The 17,167-nt window shown below is 51.5% G+C and overlaps 1 protein-coding gene across 1 annotated transcript in view; it reads right to left on the bottom strand.

Moving 5' to 3' along the window:
• Positions 1–17,167, bottom strand: part of PRKCA (protein kinase C alpha) — a 356,244-nt gene that overhangs the window by 74,356 nt on the left and 264,721 nt on the right. The window contains exon 6 of the mRNA XM_028520046.2: positions 946–1,102. Within this exon, the coding sequence (XP_028375847.1) occupies positions 946–1,102 (157 nt within the window). The remainder of the gene's footprint in view (positions 1–945; positions 1,103–17,167) is intronic.

Here is a 17,167-nt window from a genome sequence, read left to right as displayed (position 1 = left end):
GTGACTCCCCACTGCCAACAAAGTACCAGCCTCCAGGTGACCAGCGCTCTAGACTAGGGGTTAGCAAACTGTGACCCATGGGCCAAATCCGGCCCACTGCTTGTTTTTGTAAATAAAGTTTTACTGGGACATGGCCATAGCCATACATATTGCCTACAGCTGCTTTGACTCCAAAACAGCAGAATTGTGTACCTGTAACAGACACTGTCTGCCTATAAAGTCTGAAATATTTACTGTCCAGCCCTTTACAGAGGCAGGCTTGCTGGCCTCTCTGCTACGCGGTCGAGAGCTCCTTTCCTGTCTACCCACAGATAGACGGCTCCCTGTGTGGGAGTCTGCAAAGAGGACCACGGTTCGTGCGCAGCCACAGTCAGCGCCTTCCCACCCCTGACTTACTTACACCATCCTTCCTCCCAGTAACCCCCTTCCTTCTTTCCTGTCTACCAGCTCTGTCTCTGAAGTCCTGTATTCCTTCAAGTCCTGCTTTAAATGCCACCTCCTCCAAGAAGTCTTCCCTGCTTACAGGTAAGGATCTTCCCATTTCAGTGGCAACAGCAGTGTCTATGTTATTCACTTATTCCATTTCTTAAAAGTTGTCATTCAGATCCTTCCTTGCCTTACATCATCCCCTAACCCTCACAAGACCCTAAGTTCAGCAAGAAGTATTTCTATATCATCTGTAATGTAAGAGAATCTTTCTGTGCAGAGTAGGTATTGATAATAATTTGGGGCCGGCAGCATGTACTTCTTGACAAACCAGGTTGCTGTCCATCAAACGGGGAGTGACAGCAGCTGTCTCCCTGACGGTCGTCTGAGAAAGTCTCAGGAGCAAAGTGATGTGCAGGGGCAGTTGTGACAAGCCCCCCTCGGATCGCTAACCACGACGCAGGCAGTTCTGTGGTGGGCAGGGAGGGCACTGGTTCGAGAAGAGAGGACAAAACTTACAACGTGAAGGACTCGTTCCACTGGGGGTTTAGTGTGGAGCGGATAGTTTTGGTTTTTTGTTTGCTCTCGTTCTTGGGATCAGGAATAAGTTTCAGCTTCACGTAAGGGTCTGAAAGTCCATTTGGATCCATGGGGATTAGATTTTTTGCATCTTGCACTGTGAAGAGAGAAGGAAGAAAGATTAAATGTTACAAAGAGGAGAACTGACCGCATCGCCCAGTTGTCAGCACTGGGCTGATGAGAGGCATGTCAAGGTGGTGTTCACCAGGAGAGGAGGTGAGGACCAGAAACCTCCGACCGCTCCGTCCAGACAGATGACCCGGGGCATAGTTCTGGCAGCACAGGACTGCCGGGAGAATTCAGCAGAATTATGTACAACGTGCCTGGAAAGTGGAGGAGGGAACAAACAATTCCTCGACGTGAGCGCCCACTGCACCTGGGGCACTGTGGTCCGCACTCACCCCCACTACCCACAGTTGCAAAATCTCCGACGAGGGAGAAGGTCTCCAGGGGACCTGGCTGCCTGAGCATTCCCCTCAGCTCAGGCAGAAGGTTTTTAATGCAATGCAGAAAAAGACGAGTCTCCTGAAGCAGCAACCCAAGTATCACAAAGATTAAAAATGGGAGCGTAATGAAGCTCCCCACAAGGAATGGAAATGAGCCAAAGGTCTCTCTTCAGTTAAACACTGGGAGGAGAACCAGATTCTTTCCAACAGCAGAAAAAGCCCCAAATGTCTGACGCCGAGGCTGCATCCCGGGTGAGCTCACAAGGACCACTGAGGCTGCCCGGAGTTGTGCTGGCGGCAGAATAACTGTGGGTGCAGCTCTGTCATCTTTAACTTACGGTGCCGACAGCCAGCACACACACAGATCGTCTGAGGCGGATCTCTTCTGAATGGTGATGAGTTAACATCTCGACAGGGTTTAAAACTGTGGGCTTCCAATAGAGACATTAGCATTTAAGCTAAAAATCTAAAGAAGTTATCAATTCCAAACATTATTGAAGTAAGCGGTGGGTCCAAATTTCAATTTCTTATTGCACGGAGAACAGCATGCCGGAATACCTCAATCGGGATGAGGGGCAGAGCACGTGGGGTCTCATCGGCTCCGAATGCGGGCTCTGGGGCCAGGCTGCCTGTGTTTGGATTCTGGTGATGTAGGTTCGTGCATACAAAGTACTTGGAACAATGTGATAGGCACACATAAGAGCCGGGTAATGATCATGATTGTTGTTGTTAATACAAGTTCCTGGCAGAGAACACAACCCGAAGGGATGTGCAGAAACTGGACCGACAGCTTATGAACTGGCAAGCAAATGCCGGGGAGAACAATGCAACGTGGAAATTTTCTGACGTGGCTGCAACGGCAAGGTGCCAGTGATGCCTTACCTTAAGCAGCAGTGTCAGAGGGTGCCACTAACAGGAGCAGGTGTGGGAAGCTGGGAGAGGGAAGCTGGGAGAGAGAAGAGCAAAGGAGTGAGGAAGTGGATGAGAAAAAGGGCCAGAGGCAGGAGAGAGAACGAAGAGAAAATGCGATGGCAGTGTGGAGTCAGATGCTGCCCCTGTAGGTGTTGCTGGGACTGGGTACCCCAGGGCAGTGCGCCTCCACCCCTGCTGAGCACCGGAAAAGCCCGGATGCTTCAGTGAGTTCTGACGGATGTGTGCTCCAGCCTCCCGCCAGCACCTGGGAGTCTGATTTAACTGGTCTGGGCTGAGGCCCAGCCGTTCACACGGAGAAAGCTCCCCAGCTGAGTGTCATGTGAAGTCACTCAATGCACCTGGCCATCATTCCCAAAGTATGGCCCTGGGATGGGCATCAATGGCATCATCTGAGGACTCAGACCAATCTACTCACTTTTGAACACGCAGCATTTAAAAACCGATCACTCAAAATGGATCACTATGGTACATGGAAAACCAGGATTGTCTGCCATGAATGGAAATAACCATAAAAATAAATACAGTGACAACCCAACAGTGTTCCTTATTTCCGGCTGATACAGCAGCCTGAGGCCTGCTCTCAGTTGTTACAAAGGGGGAATTAACAAGACGGAGAGTGTTAAGAATATTCCAGCCCCGCAGTGTCTTTTTCTAGATTGAAAGAAAATTGAAATGGGAAACCTTTCTTACCATGTAATTTAATACTTTTTAAAATCATCTCAAGTACGACCAATAGTCACAGCCCATCGGTGGCCCCGGTGCACACAGGGAAAGTACTTTGGTGGGCAGGCGGGGGATGCCAATTCTGAGACAGTGAGGGTGCGGGGTGTTTCAGTCTCGGAGAGCCAGCAGGTCCGAGAACAGACCTGGCACGGGGCCCACGGCTCATTTCTCGTCTCTCATTTTCTGTAAGAACCAAACTGCTTTGACCCACAGAATTAAGAGAGAAAAAAATACCACGCCGCTCTGATAAATGAACTAGTGGGAAGGACGCTCTTTGGGGAGCGGAGGGTAAAGCTCCGTTGTGCCAACCCAAGTTCCGAAGGCAGAGGTCTCTAGATGCCGCAGCAGAGGACACAGCGGCCTTTCTCCCTCGGGCTGCAGCACCCCCACTGCCCCCGGGGTCTGTGCACAGGGGGGCTGAGCCCCACCGGGAGGGCGTGTGGGCAGGAAGGCAGGAGGTGAGAGTGCTTGCCCTTTGCATCTCATCAGCCGTTCCGCCGCCGCCTCGGTGGGGGCACATCTGCCCGAGGAACAAATACGTCTGGGCCATGGAGTTTGCTGTTTCAGAATGCAAGTCTGCTCCGATTCCAGAACTTTAACAGAAATACAGAACATGGGCTATCTCACTATTGGTTGGCTTGAGGTGCCTGTTTGGAAGCCCAGCTATCAAGCCCAGCAGCGAGGAAAACCAGCCTGGGTTGAAAGGTATTTAACTCCCTGAGAGTGTAAGATATTGCTTCTGGACAAAATCCATTCACATAAGATCAGGAAGACTGAGAAACGCCACGGTGGTGCTGGGAGACGCCTGACCGAGGTGGCGAGGCCGCCCAGAACGTGCGAGTTCCGAGAGCGTTTAGGCACAGGGGCTGTCTTGTCATGGGCTCGGACGGCCGCGCAGCTTTGCCAGGCCGGGGAATCGGCATTAAAGCTGCCCTGTGGTAAACAGAACCGCTGACATTTAGGAGGAAGCCAGGGATTCTTGCCAAGGGCATGCCTGATGAGGAAAAGTGGAGATGAGGATGCAGGAAGGAGGCGGGTGGGCAGGAAGCAGCCACCCCCGTGCTTTCTTGAGGAGAGGCAGGCTAGACCCATGAAGACGTGCGGGTGAGTGCCTGCCTAGTGTGCGTCTGAGGACTCATCTACTGGGATGGAGGCTGCAGATGGTGGCTGGCTTCTCAGGGGCAGCGTGGCATGGTGGCTAGAAGCTGGGTTCAAATCCCTGCTCTACCAATTATTAGCTGTATGACGTTGGACAAGTTACCCCACTTCTCAGTTTGTTTATCTGTAAAACAGGAACAACAGTAGTGTTCATAGCGCTGTTAGGAAGACTAAATGAGTTAGCACACACAGAGCATTTAGAAGAGGACCTGGAGCAAACCAAGTGTTACAGAAGCACCTGCTGTTATCACTACCCATGATGTCAGTGCGAGTTTGCCATCTTTATCATCCCTGTTATCACCACCACCTCCGCCATCACCCAGTCTCCTGTCTGGGCCAGGAGGCAGGGCGATTCCTCAGGCTGCAGAAACCTAGTATGTTTAAGGGCAGTTAATATAGCACTGGAATTTTGAGACCTCAGGGTTAGGCTGGAGCTCAACAGGCAGCTCTTCGTTGTTCCAAAAGAGCTTGGGATTAAAAACATTAAAAAAAAATCAGTGCAATCCTTGATCCATTCAGAATGGCCCAGGTGGTCTCATGACCCAGAGAATGTCCCTAGCATAAAGGATGCTAAACACCTGTGAGCTCACCCCCTAACATAAAAGCTGGGTCAAGGCCAACACCGACGAACCCAACCTGTGTCTGACTCCAACGCCAGGGGCTTTGAACCTCACTCTGAGGCTGCTTCAGGGCCCTCTGGCTGGGCACGGAGCACTGGGAGGCGCTGAGAGACTCGTGTACCACACACAAACAGAAAGCTCTGCTGAGGATGCAGCTGAGTCCCCTTTGCCTGTGGAGGCATCTGCCCGCGATGACCCACAGTGACCCTGCCCATCGCGGAGTGCGCCTGCAGCGGATGTTGTTCAGTGACGCGTAAAAATCAAGTGCCTCCGAATTTGAGGACAGCATGGCCCTTCCAACAATCTGCTTTGTTTTAGACAAGAATTCTCTATTTTTTGTGCCTTTCTCCTTCCTCTAAGAGCACCTTTGTTCATGGTTTCTGTTGAAAGCCAAAAAGGACAAAGGCTCAAAATGGGGGCTTGCTGCAAAAGCCAGGGTTCCTCAGTGCGTGCTGACCCGGTGACCCCTCCCACCACCCTCCTTGCTCAACAGCAACAGCAGGAGTAAACAAGATTCTACAATGCTACCCCGCCTCGTACGGAAGCAAAACTTATGTTTCCCGACACTACAGAAAAAATACACAAACTCTTCTCTGTTTGAAGTTACCAACAGCCAAAAAAAAAAAAAAAAAAAAGCAAAAATGCCAGGGGGTCCGCTAATGCAGACCACAGGCCAGGCTCCAGAAAGGACCTGCAGTCGCTTACCGTCAGGGAACAGAGTGGCGGAGGCTGCCCAGCGCCGTGACCACGCCTTTGAGCAAAGCCAGGGAATTAATTTTGATAACTATTAGACAACTGTAACACCTCCTTTCAAAAAACTTTGGACTCGTGTTAATTTCTTATAAAAACACAGTCACATTCAAATATAGCTGTAATGTCGGAGAAACTCGATGGGCAATATTTCTAGGGGTGTGCCTCCAGCGAGAAGGCAGAGACAGGTGTGTGCGTGTGTGATCTCTCACTTGTCCACGGAGCAAGGCTGATCTGACCCTCGTGGCAGGGGGGTCGTGGCCAGGTCCCTCACGCTCTAGGGAGCGAATGAACATGGTGGCGATGGCGGTGATGGCAGAGATGGCAATCTCCCCAGCATTCCTGGAGAGATTACTCCGGGGCAGGTGCTGTTTTAAGTTCTTTACAATAAGAGAGAGGTGCTATTCCCAAGCCCATTGGCAGATGGAGGCCTTTGGATGCAGGGAGAGGTGTTATTGCCTGTTCACTACACAAAGGTACCAGGTAGCCAAACTGTGGTTAGCGTGTGATTGCATAAAATGCAGCTTTGTGCTTGTTTTTGGATAAAAATGGCTTGAACAAGTCTTGTGCTAGGCAGTAAAGTTGACCTTGGCTAGGAGGGGGTGAGGGTGTTTGTCCGAGAGAAGTGGGAGGAAGGGGAGAGAGCACTCGCCCCTCCACTGGAGGGGGATGGCAGAAGACGGCCAGGTGAAGGGAACACACCCTGGGGCGAGCTGTGCTGCGGGGCCCGGTGGCAAGGAAGGCGAAGAGTATATACAACCACATTTCTGCTTGGGTGCCATCAACGCAGTCAGCTAAGCACATGGCTTAAAGATGTGAGTGCAGATCTTGGGGTGCATATCTAAGCTCACTTAGCATACTGGGATGTTTCGGTCACTCAGTGGCCTCTCTAGCTGGGCCCCTGGCACATGCTGACATCTGTCAGAGAACACATGGGTTAGTGCCTGACTCCAGTGAGGCCACCATGTCCCCAAGACACAGGGCCCAAGAGCACCCAGTGGCTACAACACCAAAGGGGCCCCAAGGGAAGGCGCTGCCCCTTCACACTCAGGAACGGTGCTTGGAGTGCACTCTGTGTCCCTCTCACCCCTTTGTGGGAGACTGACTGGAGGACAAACGGCGCGTGGACAGCACAGAGAGACAAGGGGGGCTGCCCTGGGTGTAAAGTGGGCCGGGCAAACTCACACTAAACGTCAAGATGCTTCAGATCACAAAACAAGTATCGAAACCAGAGATGACATCCCACAAAACCACATGACTGTATCCCAAACGATTCCAAAGCGTGCTCGTTTCCCCCACAAGAATGCTGAAAATATCCGCGGTGCGCATGCCGCGAGAAGCCTGCTGGCGGGGGCTGTGTGTTTTCCGTCAGAACAGCATTCTCCAGCTCCACGTGGGAGTGGAAAGAATGGCGCGGGGCAGGGTCTGGGCTCATCAGATGTTCATCCTCTGCCAAACCGAGCTTGGCCCCTCCTCCATGGCACGGCCCCTGGGGGGGCATCCTGCCTCAGCCAAGACCCTGGGACACACCTCCCGCTGTTCACATAAGGTCGCAATTTACAGATCCCAGGGACGAGGGTCGATATTTTGGGGTGGTCATTATTCAGCCCACCATCGAGGGGTGTCTCGTTGGGGTGATGAGAAATGAAAATGATCTGGAATTAGCGGCGATGGCTGCAATGTCTTGTGAATGCGCTGACAACCCCTGGATTGGGCACGTTGAAAGGTGAACTTCACGGTGGGTGGCTCGTATCTCAAGAGGCCCCTTTACCGACAGATATCCATTTGCCTGAGTGTACCTGCTCACTTAATCCTCCCAACTTGTCCTGTGAAATTCAGTCATGTGCCCATTTTCTGGACGAGGGACTGATGCACAGAGATGTTAACTAACTCAAGGTTGGGCATGTAGTAAGTGATGGGGTCAAGAGTACAGCTGAGTCTGACCCTGGGGCCTGAGCAGTACCCTCTACGTGGTCCTCCCAAGGCGGCCCCTGCGTTCAGGTACGGCTGTTAGTGTAGAACAGGGGAGCAAACCTGCTCTAGAAAGAACCAGGTTGGACATGTTTTAGGCTCTGCCACAAAGCCCCCAGCACAAGTTCTCAAGTCTGCTGTTGGAGAGTTAAAGAAGCCAGAGACAATATGCTGAGAAATAAACATGCCGTGTTCCAACAAAACTTTATGTAAAAAGGCACGAGCAGTGGGCCAGATCTGGCCCTCAGGCCACACTTGCATGATCTCTGACATAGGCCCCCAGTGACTAGTTTGAGGAGTAACAGACAGGGGAGAGGGGCCCCTGCTTCCTCCCTAGGACTCTGCTTCCTTTGGGTTCCTTCTGCTTTGATCTGAGCCTCTAGAACTCTGACCTGGTCCTAACACTTGGGAGGGGTCCGGGCCGGGGTTGAGGACAGAGGGTATGTGTTTTACAAGGAACTGGAGCCCACCCTAGTCTTTTGTTGTTCTCTCCTGTCTCAGTGGACCCTTCGGAGGCTGATGTCTCGTGCGTGTGCTTTGGTTTCTTTTCCCCACGAGGCTGCATCGGGCTTCTTTGGTGCGGTGGCCTTCGCTCCTAGACAAACCTGATTTGCAGCCTCCTCCCTGGAACATCGGTCTGGCCCTGACCTGCTGCAGCGAGCCAATCCCACCTCCTTCAGGCAGACACAGTGGGGCCCACCCAGAGGCCAAGTGCAAACAGGGAGCATGATAAGGCATCAATGGGGCCATTGTTTAATTATGCAGCAGCTGCTCTGGAAATGGGGACGTGAAGGAGCGTGCACCAAGCGGGCAGGGATGCAGAAAAGCTGACCTGGCAGAGGAGCACAGGCAGGGGGCCGTCCGCTTCCCGGTCAACTTGGACGCACCTTACGGAGCCCAGGGCGGCCCTGCTGAGAACGCTGCTCTCCTGATGGCCTGGGCTGCACTGCACGTGGCCCGGGGGCTGGACCAGATAGAAAAAGGGTAAAACCCTTTCCAGCCCCCCACCCCCACCCTAAGCTACTAATCATGTGGAAACACAGCCACACCACAAAGTTCTCGTGTTTCCTCTAGATTACACTTCCCTGGTCACGTTACGAGGAAGAACACCCTGTTCTCAGGGTCTGTTTTCGCCTCACTTCAGGCCTCTCCTGACGCTGCTGCGAGGGAGACGCTGTGCGGAGACGCTGCCAGTTCCCTCCCGTCACCACGAGTCGGCTCTGCGCCCGGCGCCAGCAGCCAGCCCCCCGAACGTTGACGGGGAAACCGGTGGCCTGACAGATTGCTTCCGGAACAGGAGTTACCGAACTCCCTCCACGCAAGATGCTTCGGGGGCGGTCAAGCTGTCTAGCAGTGTGTGAGGTTCTGGGATTGGGGGCCTGAGCCGGAGCCTCTCAAACCCCCAGACACACAGGCCCTGGCAGAGGGGGCACGTCACAGGTGATGGCAGACAAGTTGGCCCGGGACCCTGTGAAGGATTAGAACTGGCGAGGCCACAGGCCATCAGACGGGCATAAAAGGTCACCACAGAGGGACACTGGGCAGGTCCCAGCTGGCCCGAGGGTGCGGACACAGAGAGGCACAGCTCCCAAGTCACATTCCTGATGCACGTGGGCTTTAACTCTGGTGACGTGTCCACCCTGAAAGACTTCAGACTGGACTCTTTATTCTCCATAGGCCGTCTGCCCTCTGACACAACACTGCGGTTGCTACGGCAGTGTGAGGGCACACGTGAGCCCTGGGGGAGCACCTCTGCTGTGCGAGCCGTGAAAGCCCGGCTCTCCGAGGCTGGAGCGCATCTTTCGGAACCTGCGTGCAGGGAAACAGGCAGTGTTCCTCTGGGCGACTCCTGCTGTGGCTGAGCACGCGCAGGAGCCCGGGAGCCCCCGGCAGAGGTCATGGCAGTGGGGACGGACAAGTGGCTGTCAGTACGGCGGTCGGTCCAGGGCAGCGTCGGCTGTTCTCCATCAGCTGGAGCCTGGGCACATACGAGTGGGCACCCACTAGCCCGTAGGGCTCAGTCTGGCAAAATTAACCCCGAAGTGTTGCTAGGTTAGGTGAGAGCTGACCATGAACTCATCAGGCTGATTCAACAGGATTGTTTAGCTGGGAGAAACAAAAAGTCACATTCTTCTCTCCTGAACAAGTCAGAACTGAGAGGCTGAGTCGCAGCTGAACGACTCAGTGTTGTTGAGGCTCCCAGATACAGACCCGAGGCCAGCAGCCTGTGTTCTGTTATTTTAACAATTCTATCTACATTTTAGGGATGCTGTCCTCCGGTCCACATTCACCTACTACACAGGGGCATGACTTAAAAGCTGGCGTCGGTTCTGACTGGTTGGTTGTTATGTATGTTAAATGTTTAACTGCACCCAACCTATCACATTCACTGTTTATACAGCCCGAAGACCCACTCCACACCAATGAGGCAGTCCCTTTGCTGATACTCTTGCTGAGCCCAAACTGCCTGGCCCAGCACCGTGGTATGCACTCCCACTCAGTAATTGCCTGCTAAATACACAGAGCTCCGGGCTACCTGTCCTGTGCTCCTGGGTTCATACTGTCCATTTCTGAGCCAGCAGAAGCACACCCCTCCATGCAGCTTAGTACCATTAGCCCTTACTTTGGCATAAGACCCATCTTCTCTGACCTTCTATTTACTGCCTGCCCAGCCCACTGGAGTTTCAGCTCTGCATCAAACCCTATACCCACACTCCCCGCCCCTATCCCTCACCGCCAGGGTGAGCACAGGGTAAGGCAAAACCCGTGAGTGTCCAATGGGTTCTTGTTTGGCTGAAGAGCTAATGCAGACAGGAAAGCTTGCAAACGTTTCGTCTTCTGGTTGCAGTACATGAAGTATCCATTTGGAGGGACTCTTGGACCAGGAAAACCCTCCCAGGCTGCACAGTGGAGAATCTAGGCAGGCCCGAAAGGAGTCGCACACTTTTCTAGGCCACGTTCAACACTGGGAACAAACGATCCCTGGGCCCGCAAAGACTAAAGGATGTACGGCAGAGCTCCGGATTTCAGGAGAAATGCATCCAAAAGGGGAGTTTACTCTTGGGGAAAAAATTTCCATGTAGAAATCCTCACGATTTTGAGTAAAATGCAAGGCTGTCATCAGCAACGAGGGACAATTACTGACTGGGCGGCCCCAGACCGAGATTTGGTGAACAAGCTGGGGTCTGGGGCTGTCTGGTGAGACCCGGCTCTTCTTTCTGTGCCGTGGCACGTCCGCCGACGCCGTGTGTGCGGATGAAATCCAGAGAACTCTGGGTGTGATCTCTTCCATGTGAATATAACATGACCCGTAAGTGTGTGATGTTTGCTCCTTTATTGCCCAAGACAGAGGCAGGAGCACGGAGAGCTCCTAAAACTACACCTGCTTGGCCGTTCCCGTCCACAGAATCCATACAAAAATCCGGATTCAGGGACGTAAGTAATCTCACCCTTCGGACCTTCGTGCGGAATGTTCTGTTTCATTGGTGAGTCTCACTGCGTGGTGATAAGACTGTGATTTCTGACTCAGTGAATTCAGTGGCCATTCACATCCCCCAAAACATGAGTCAGCAACACTTCAACCCAAGTCCTGCTGGAGTAAAACTTATGAAAGCGGACTGAGACGGCTGTGGGGTGAGCTGAGGAGAGCAGCACTCGGACCCTGGGAAAAGATCATAAACACTCCACCGCTTTTTCTTGTCCAGTCAGCGCAAAGTGAACATTCCTATTAAAGTCCTCTACCCCGATGCTCTGAAAGGAAACTGAATCTGGTTGTGAGAAAGAGAGAATAGTTTCCAGGTACTGAGAGACTGGTGTGATTCTGCACAAACAACACTGAAAACCCGCAAGAAATATTTTTCTTATTTAAGACTAATGTATACTTATTGTACAAAACTCTAAATACATACAGTTTAAAGGAGAAAATTAAAATCACCTATACTTCTGCTGGAAGAGAGACCCACCGCTGGCACATTGGTGCATTTTACCGCCAGTCTCTTTGCTCTGTGTATAAGTAGCTTGAAATATTTATTCTTTTATAGAGCTTATATCTACAAATACAGTTTTAGGTCCTGTCTTTACAACATAACCAGACATGCTATGAAAGCATTTCAAATGCCTGACATCCCAGTATCCAGCTACGTGGTACCTGATTTAATGAACCTTGTGTTGGGGCCGTCTGCTTAGTTTACAATTCCTCACCTTCCAGAATAACATGGTGACTGATCATCTCCATGCACAACCACACAGTCGCCACATTTCCTTCTCCCCCTCAGGGTGCATTCTTAGAAGTGGATCGAAGGGTGCCAAATCATCCGAGACTCTACATGTACTGGCAAACTATTCCCTCAAACATTGTACCCAGGTCTTATCAAAGGACAGGTGAGAGAAGTAAAAAAAAAAACAAACAAAAAACATTGTAATTTTGGCTTTGTGATGATCTTTGAGATTTAACTTTTTTTTTAATGTGGTTATCTGGCCACCTACCTACCTTCCTTTGACTTACTCCCTCTTCAAGTTTCCTACAGGGTGTCTGTCAGAGAATTCTCTGACTGGCTCAGAAGAGCTCACACGGGGTGAATGAATGACAACAGTCCTTTGTCGTATTTGCTGCAAAATGCATTAAGATTCTATTCACCAAGCCCTGGCTGGCATAGCTCAGTGGACTGAGCACGGGCTGGGAACCGAAGTGTCCCAGGTTTGATTCCCAGCCAGGGTACAAGCCTGGGTTGCAGGCCATAACCCCCAGCAACATTGATGTTTCTCTCTCTCTCTCCCTCTCTCTCTCCCTCCGTTCCCTCTCTAAAAATAAATAAATAAAATCTTAAAAAAAAAAAGATTCTATTCACCGTGCTTCTAGGAACCTAGAAACTGAAGTTTTGACACAATTAAACTTGTCAAACATTTAAAAACCTTCCTCCATTTCTTTTAAGTTTAGAAAAATCCTTGCCCTTTCTGAGGCTGTTTTGTTATTTTGTTTCTCTTCTTATATTTAACTTTTAAATCCATCTGAAATTTATTTTGGTGTACAGTGTGAGGTAAGATCGAATTGACTTTTTTCTCCCAAATGTTCAGACAACTTTCCCAACGACATTCGAGGAGTGAGCACCGTATTTTGCACTGGGCCACGGGGCTCCTGCTTGTTTGCATTGGGGGGTCTACTGCAAGGGAGTCGGCCTTGAGCTGATTCCTACAACAAGCCTATGTCCTGGATTGTTCCGGGTTTTCAACTGGTTTTGAAATACAGCCTTTTCTTCCCATGTGCAGTTTCCTGAATCAGGGAATTCCACTCAGCTGCCTTTTTTATGTCCGCCTAATAAAATCTCTTTGGGATATGTGTGTGTGTGTGTGTAATTCTGTTTGCCTTTCCTCTCGACTTGTTTGTTTAAACAGTCTCCTGTTCTTGTTTGGTGGAGATGGTGTATTCTCGAGTTCTACAGAGGTTTACAAGGAGTTTTCTCAAATCTTCTGTCTTCGCTCAGTAGTCCATTTTCAAACATGTTCTCCACGACGATACTCCCTCCCCTTTATTCCTCAATGTATATATATTTTTTAATGGGGCACAGATTATGCAATGTTGTCTTTCTTTACTCATTTTCAACTGAGGAAAGAAAGCTACCTCCAGGCTTGGTGATTGCCTAAGGACGCTCCATTCAGATTCTCACTCGGCTCTGTCTCCTGTCTACTTGGCAACTGGTGAACTTCTTCCCTCAAAACTAACTCAAACAGATGGGCAAGGCTCCTTGGACCAGTATCACCGTGTCTTTGCGGACCCAGGTGGGAGCATACCCACTTCCTAGCACACGGTCATCCCACACACAGAGTCAATGGTATCGTTTTGACTCCCACCAACACCAAGGTTCTTCTTACTTTCCTACCTGTCCGTCGCATTTCATACCTGGGCTCCTAACCCTCAGGACACACGGCACCCAGACCAGCCCTGTCCTATGGCCAATCCTTTTGTCTTTCCTTTGGAGATGACCCTGTGTGGAAGGATAAGAGAGAGCAGCATTTCGGCTGCCCAGAGTTGGAGACCGTCTGCAGTAAAGGGGAACCTCCCAGGTTTTCTGGCTGGCGAAGACCCCGTGTCTCTGAGTCCGTGGGAGGCCTTAAGAATCTTCCTGCTTGCTTTCGGGAGCACAGGGCTTTGCTGTTTTCAGGAACCAAGTATGGCCAGACCACTGATAATTTTTTCTTAATGCAGACCGACACAGGCTAGTAGTCAGAAATTTCTCCAAGATGGCAGCGAGTGGTTTGGGTCTCTCGCCTGCGGGCTTCTGTCTTTTCCTAGGGCTTCCTAACTGTTCAGAGGGACACGTGAGTGGCTGAAGTTCGGAGGTTACCGGCTTCTTACCTTCATTCAATGCAGAAATCTATCGCTTTCTTAAGCAGCTCTTGGAATCCCACTGTTTCTAGAAAACCTGGTTAATTGGAAGACGGATGAGTTCCCCTCAACCACCCTCGGTTTGAACCTAAGTGGCCCCCGTCGTTTCTCATGGCAAAGAGCCTACCTGTCGCCGTGTCACTGCTGGGCACCTTTTCAGTGTGCTTCCCCCGGTGCGGTCTGTCCTTTAAAGGTCAAGGCTGTCTGTTCAACTCAATTCCACATCATCTCAGCAGTCATTTCACCCCCTAGCTATGATGTTACTCAACTTTCAGATACTGCAGAGAGGACGTTATGGGCAGGAGAGGCCAGAGAATGCTATGGACGAGGACAGTGGGTCCGCAGCCTGCCCCACCCCCACTCTGTTCCCTGGGCAACCCCTAGTGAACCGTGTAATCTGTCTGGAAAGCAATAGGGCTGGTGGGACTGGGACATCTCTCAGCTTCCTTCTACTTTGATCTCGGGCTCCTGAGAATTAACAGCATATGTTTATGCCTTTGTTTTTGGGGACACATTGTCTATGCCCAAAGGGGGTATGTTCCTAGTCTGGGTACTAAGCAGCCAGAGGTCCTTTGCATGGCCCTCCATCCTGGATATAATCCCGAACTTTAGGGGGTCACGGGATGCCTTGGAGAAGGTGACAGCTGTGGCTGTTCTCTCCCCCACGACATAGATTCAAAATTCTGCACATCATTTTGGAGGCCTCCCCGATCCCAGGCAGCTGGGATGGGGCTGGGCTTATGCCCACAGATCGGAGCTCAGAACCTGCTGCAGGATCAACACGGCTCCTCTTCCACTTGGGGCCGTCATACAAACTCCGGGCTCCATCAGCTTCGGAGCTCTGCCAAGTCCCCTGGAGAAGACTGGAGTTTCCCAGACTCGCAGGACCAGCCATGTCTCATGTGATATGCTCAAGTAAGAGAGAGAGAGGAGGAGCACCCTGGCAAACACCAGGACTGTGTGCAAGACGGGCCCAAGGGGAAGCATCTGAATGTTTCACCCAAGTGCCTCCTGTCCCAGAAGCACGGCCACCCTGCCTGGAGACCTCAGCCTGATGCCGTGAGGCACGGAGCTAATCCCCTGGTTCCAGGCCACAAGCCTTTCGGTTCTGGGTCTCGCTGAGGGAGCTTCTGCCTAACATATTTGACCTAGATGACCCCCTCGAATAGGGCCACCCAGGTACCCCGAGATCTCAGAGCAACAAGGCGCCCCAGGGAGAAAGAGCCACAACCACACAAGGACAAATGGGGTCTGCCAGAAGGAGACAGGGAGGGGCAGGGGAGGGTGTACTCAGTTTTGTCCTGGCACTGGAGAAAACTGCTCCATTTGTACTTCTGGCTGCGTAATGATTATTGTCCCCTTCCCCACCACAGCTGATAGGACGTTTCCTTTCTTAGAAGAACAGGATGACACCCGAGATGAGTCCACAGTGAGAACTGGAACTTGGTCTGGATGACTTGTCTCCTGTGGTCACTGGCTTCCTATCAAGAGGGGCTGAGCTTGAGTAACCAGGGAGGAGAGGGGAAATACCTCCTGCCCCTCCCTCACCCGCCCCCTCGGCCTGGTTGCTTCCCCTTCATCTGTGCTTAAAATAGGCTGAGCCGAACTGAAAATAACCGGGGAGATTAAATTAAACGTAATCAGACCTGGCTCCGGGGGCCGTTGCTAATAGAATCATAACCATTCACATCAGCGTGGCAGACAAAGACAAAAATGTTTATTCGTTCCTTATTTCTTTTCCCCTGAAGTAACTGAATCCTTAAGAGAAAAAGCCCAAGGAAACCAACGTGCTTCTAGCACCTTTATGCAAGGGATTAAGTGCAGAAACCTCTGAGGCTGGTCAGCCGGGGCACTTGTTCTCCCGAGCTCACCTGAGGGAGCCCCACCTCCCGGCGCCCTTCGCTGGGCTTCCTGCCAGGAATGTCCTGGCTGGGCATCACGCAAGGTGCCGGCGACAGTCCACATGCTCCCTCAGTCGGCAGAAGAGGGACCAACTGTCCCACTCCGGGATGTTCCCCGCCCCTGAAGGACCAACGACTCTCCCATTCGTTCCAGTCACCAAAAAGGGGCTCAGAGCCGATTCTCTGAGGGGCACACTTCTCGGGGCTATTGGGGGTTCATGCGAACGAGAGACTCTGAGTATCTGCCTCTGGAACACTACAGTCCTTGGAGAGAGAGGAAATTGTGACAATAAGCCATTTTCAGCCTTTCTATCCGCTGTACTACTGTAGCCTTTAATCTGAGACTACAAAGCTGAAGATAAACATTAATTAAACTTATGCTGTCAAGGCTAAGAGATTTTTACCTGGCAAAGACTCTTATCACCTCAACCACAGTCAAAAAGAAAAAAAAAAGCTGGGCATTCTCATTAACTTCAGGTTCTTCGTCTGACTGGGCCCATCTGTCCACACAGCACCTTAAGCCAGCACTGGGCAATGGCGGGCATCAGACCTAGTCGGGACTAAATGAATTCTGGAAAGACAGGACTGGGAACCAAGAGTCTTGGATGTAAAACTTGTAACCCGGTGAAATAACCAAGGTGCTTGTACAGCACCAGGCCGCGGCGCTGAGACAGTCACTGAACCCGCAAAGGCGTCAAGCAGAAAGAAGATTAAACAGGGAGACAGCCAGTGCTGTAGAAGCCACGAGTCAAAGACGATCCACAGGAAGAAGATTCTAGCCATCTGAGTCCTTAAGAGGCAGGCCTTTCAGATCTAGGGGCTCTGGGAGGCCCCTAGAGGGGACCTGCCCCCCCTCCATAATCCCCGCAGCCTACAAACCGAGCAGGAGACACCCCATTTCCCTAACTGTGGGTGGACTGATGGCTGATTCACAGATAAAGTACACCTTGCTGAATGAAAGCCAGGCAGCCTGGCTTTTCTTTCTTTTCTTTTTTGTTTTTGGAGAGAGACTAAGAATCCAGGGCATTGTTAGCATGTTGCCAACCACTTTATTCTCGCAGCTGGAATTTCTCATGAAAGCCCATTTCCAGGAGCGAGAGGCCCAGGGCTGCCAGGACCAAGCGAGCAAACAGCCCGCAGACAAAGCTGCCCAGGGGGAGGGTCCTTTCAGGCCAAAGAGCTCGACATGCAGGCTCTAATCACTCCCCTAATCATAGCTGCCGTTCCTGGGTCACTTGCTCCGCATTCTGACTGCGGCCCCATTCAACAGGCTCTGCT

The sequence above is a fragment of the Phyllostomus discolor genome, chromosome 8 (genome assembly GCF_004126475.2).
Source record: "Phyllostomus discolor isolate MPI-MPIP mPhyDis1 chromosome 8, mPhyDis1.pri.v3, whole genome shotgun sequence".
Taxonomy (NCBI): domain Eukaryota; kingdom Metazoa; phylum Chordata; class Mammalia; order Chiroptera; family Phyllostomidae; genus Phyllostomus; species Phyllostomus discolor.
The sequence above is the reverse complement of the archived record's forward strand: the minus strand, read 5'-3'. Positions and strand labels throughout refer to the sequence as shown.